The sequence below is a fragment of the Papilio polytes genome, unplaced genomic scaffold, assembly GCF_000836215.1.
Source record: "Papilio polytes unplaced genomic scaffold, Ppol_1.0 DF824135.1, whole genome shotgun sequence".
Lineage (NCBI taxonomy): Eukaryota > Metazoa > Arthropoda > Insecta > Lepidoptera > Papilionidae > Papilio > Papilio polytes.
Window position 1 is genome coordinate 1,043,512 of NW_013525069.1, and position 3,039 is coordinate 1,046,550.

At 36.0% G+C, this 3,039-nt stretch overlaps 1 protein-coding gene across 1 annotated transcript; it reads left to right on the plus strand.

The window, feature by feature from the left end:
• The first annotated feature begins 17 nt into the window (after positions 1–17).
• LOC106099378 (organic cation transporter protein-like) lies at positions 18–2,836 on the plus strand. The gene is made up of 3 exons (XM_013277910.1): positions 18–639; positions 856–1,263; positions 1,336–2,836. Exons 1-3 carry the CDS (start codon positions 293–295, stop codon positions 2,021–2,023), a joined length of 1,443 nt encoding a protein of 480 aa, XP_013133364.1. The 5' UTR covers positions 18–292; the 3' UTR covers positions 2,024–2,836.
• The last annotated feature ends 203 nt before the right edge of the window (positions 2,837–3,039 follow it).

Sequence of the window (3,039 nt, forward strand, 5' to 3'; positions counted from 1 at the left end):
TAGGTGCCTTCAGTGGCTGTAATTAGTCTTTAGTAAAATAAACATACAAACATTTTTTTATCATCATTTGTAAGACTCGTTTTAAAATAATGCGTTTCATTTCCTTTATCGAAATATGTAATCTTAAACCGGGTTATAAATACTAAAGATATGTTTATTACAGGCATAAAATTAATTAGCCATGCATTGACGAGAGTCGACTCAGTCTGACATTGTAACAGATACAACCAACTGCGTGCATCATGCTAAAGTTAAACAATACATAATAAAGTGTACTAAGAAACTGATCAAAATGACAGAAATTGATCATATAGAAAATGCTATTGGAAGATTTGGTTTATATCAGACGTGGATCTTATTTCTGGTAACTATATCTAGATATCCAACTGAGTTCCAGCTAACAAACGTTGTGTTTATTCTACCGAGTGTCGATTATGTGTGTTTGGATGAACAAGCATCGAATGCAACAAACTATTGTCCTTGTGAGAATCCGGAATATGACACTAGTGTTATAGTCGACTCTGTGACGAGCACTTGGGACCTTATTTGTGGAAGGACCCAGCTTGCTAGCCTGGCTCAATCCATGCTGCAAGTCGGAATACTTGCTGGAAGTCTATTGTACGGTTATATTTCAGACAGGTACGTATTAAGATAACGTGTTCTTCAAGAAAGTCTATCATAAAAATGTTATTACATTTTATTAAATGTCCTTGATGTATGTATTTAAACAACTTTCTCTGACCTAGTTTATTAAATCGCATAATATTTACGTTGGACTTCGTCACAACTCATTACTTTTATAGTTTATACTTTTGTCTCAAATATACGTAGAATATATTTAAAATTAAATTTCAGATACGGACGGAAAATCGCTACTTGCCTATCCTTCACAACGACTGTCATATTTGTTATTATATCCGCCGTAGTTCCGGAAATATGGATGTTCCTTGTATGCCGTTTTCTTATCGGCACTGGAGTGGGAGGCACTATGCTCTGTTCATACATTCTAGTTATAGAACTCAGTGGAAAATCATTTAGGGCATATCTGACTGGATTGTTTGAGATATCTTACCTAACAGGATATTTAGTACATCCTATAATAGCATACTATGTAAGGGAATGGCGGTATCTGCAATTAGCGACTTCAGTACCATGGGTTTTTGTTTTATTGAACTTCTGGCTGCTACCGGAATCGCCAAGATGGTTGATAACAATGGGGAAGAAAGAAGAAGCAATAAGTATCCTTACTACTATTGCAAAAAGGTAAGATAAGAGTTAAAGATACAAATGTTTGCATCATTATTTGTTACTTTGTAACATGTCTATTTGTTACAGAAACAAACGACCGACTGACAACATAGAAACCATCGTTGATAAAATCGAACAAGAAACAAAACAAGAACGTAAACAAGAATACGGATCTTATATCGATTTGTTCAAAACACCGAAAATAAGAATCTATTCGATTATAATCGCTTTCGTATGGTTCTGTTGCGCGCACACTTTCTTCGGCATCAATCAATATATTGGACGTCTTCAAGGAAATTTGTACCTAAACGTAATACTTTCAGCTGCAAGTCTTATACCAGGAATAATACTTGTAATATTGGCTTCGTTGTATTTGCGAAGGAAGTTAGCTGTTATTACTAGTTTTTCAACTGCAGCGGTGTCGTTACTTGTATTCATTTTCATACCCGAAGGTTCTCAGGCCGTATCATTAACATTTGCTATAATCGGTCAATTAGGCGCTTACACATCGTTTGTTCAAGTATATTTGTATTCATCAGAAATTTTTCCAACTATTATCAGAAATTCTGCAATGGGTTTCGCTTCTATGTTTGCGAGATTTGGCAGTTTTATCGCACCGTTTGTAGTTAATATTGGAATTGAATGGGTTTCAATTACAATATTTAGTGTATTAGCATTTTGCGCGGGTTTCTTATGTCTACTTTTACCTGAAACTAAAAATATTGTATTGTTGAACACTATTCAAGAAACAGAAAAATCTAATGACAAAGAATGAACAAAACATTTGCAATAATTATGAAAGTTTAAATTTCTATTTCATTTATGTATAAATTTATTATTTAGTTCGCAAGTGCAGTTTAAAGCTTATAATCATTACTAAACAGTACAGCAGGGTTAGACAGTAAAAAACATGAACGAAACGAAAGCGATTATCGTTCGATTGTGATTGGTTGAGACACTGACGTCTGACGTCACGCGTTAAAATCTTAGACAGTGACATGCACGAAGGTCGCATTCGTCTTTCGTCTGTCGTTTTTCGACTATTTCCTTTAAAATTCCTAGACAGTAACACGAAATGACAAACATAATCGTTTTTAAAGCGACACGATCGTTCGTTTTTGAAGCGATTCTCAAAGGTGTCTCGTTTTGCTTCGAGATCAACTGAATCAACTTTAATTATTAGTTAGATGTTTTTGCATTTGAGACTGCTTATCAAAGCTACATACTTTTCTCAGCCAACCCAAGGTGTCGCCCTCCGTGGGACTCGCGCCGTTACTTCTTTATTATAACCAGATTGGTAGAATGAACCGCCAGCGAAAAAAAGGAAGTAATGTCAATGAGAAAATTTTGTTATGGCGTCTTAAAGAAGTTTGAGGAATGCTTGTTGGATATTTATTGTATCCCTATCAATCTGGGCTCTGACAGCTTCCCTTGCGTGAAGATTGGTTTCACGCAAGATTTCCAGCTCAAGCCTTTTTATTTCTAATGCATGCTGCCTCCTGTCACGGTCCTCCTTCAACTTCAACCGCTGTAATTCCGCAGCAGCAAACTCTTTTGCCACTCGATCATACGGCGTCTCAATAGAGGAGGTCCGTCGCGTTATTTTAAAACGCGTCTTCGTCTGTTCTGCGATGCATCTGTCAACAAATTATGTGTTTAAAGCTTGGTGGAAAAGCTTGGAACAGGAAAGATACAATCTAGAACTGTAGTGTTTCAATTCATATGTATGTTAGTATTTACCTTGACTATGACCAAAATCAGATGTAGGATCAATTGCTGCTGAAGAGGAGG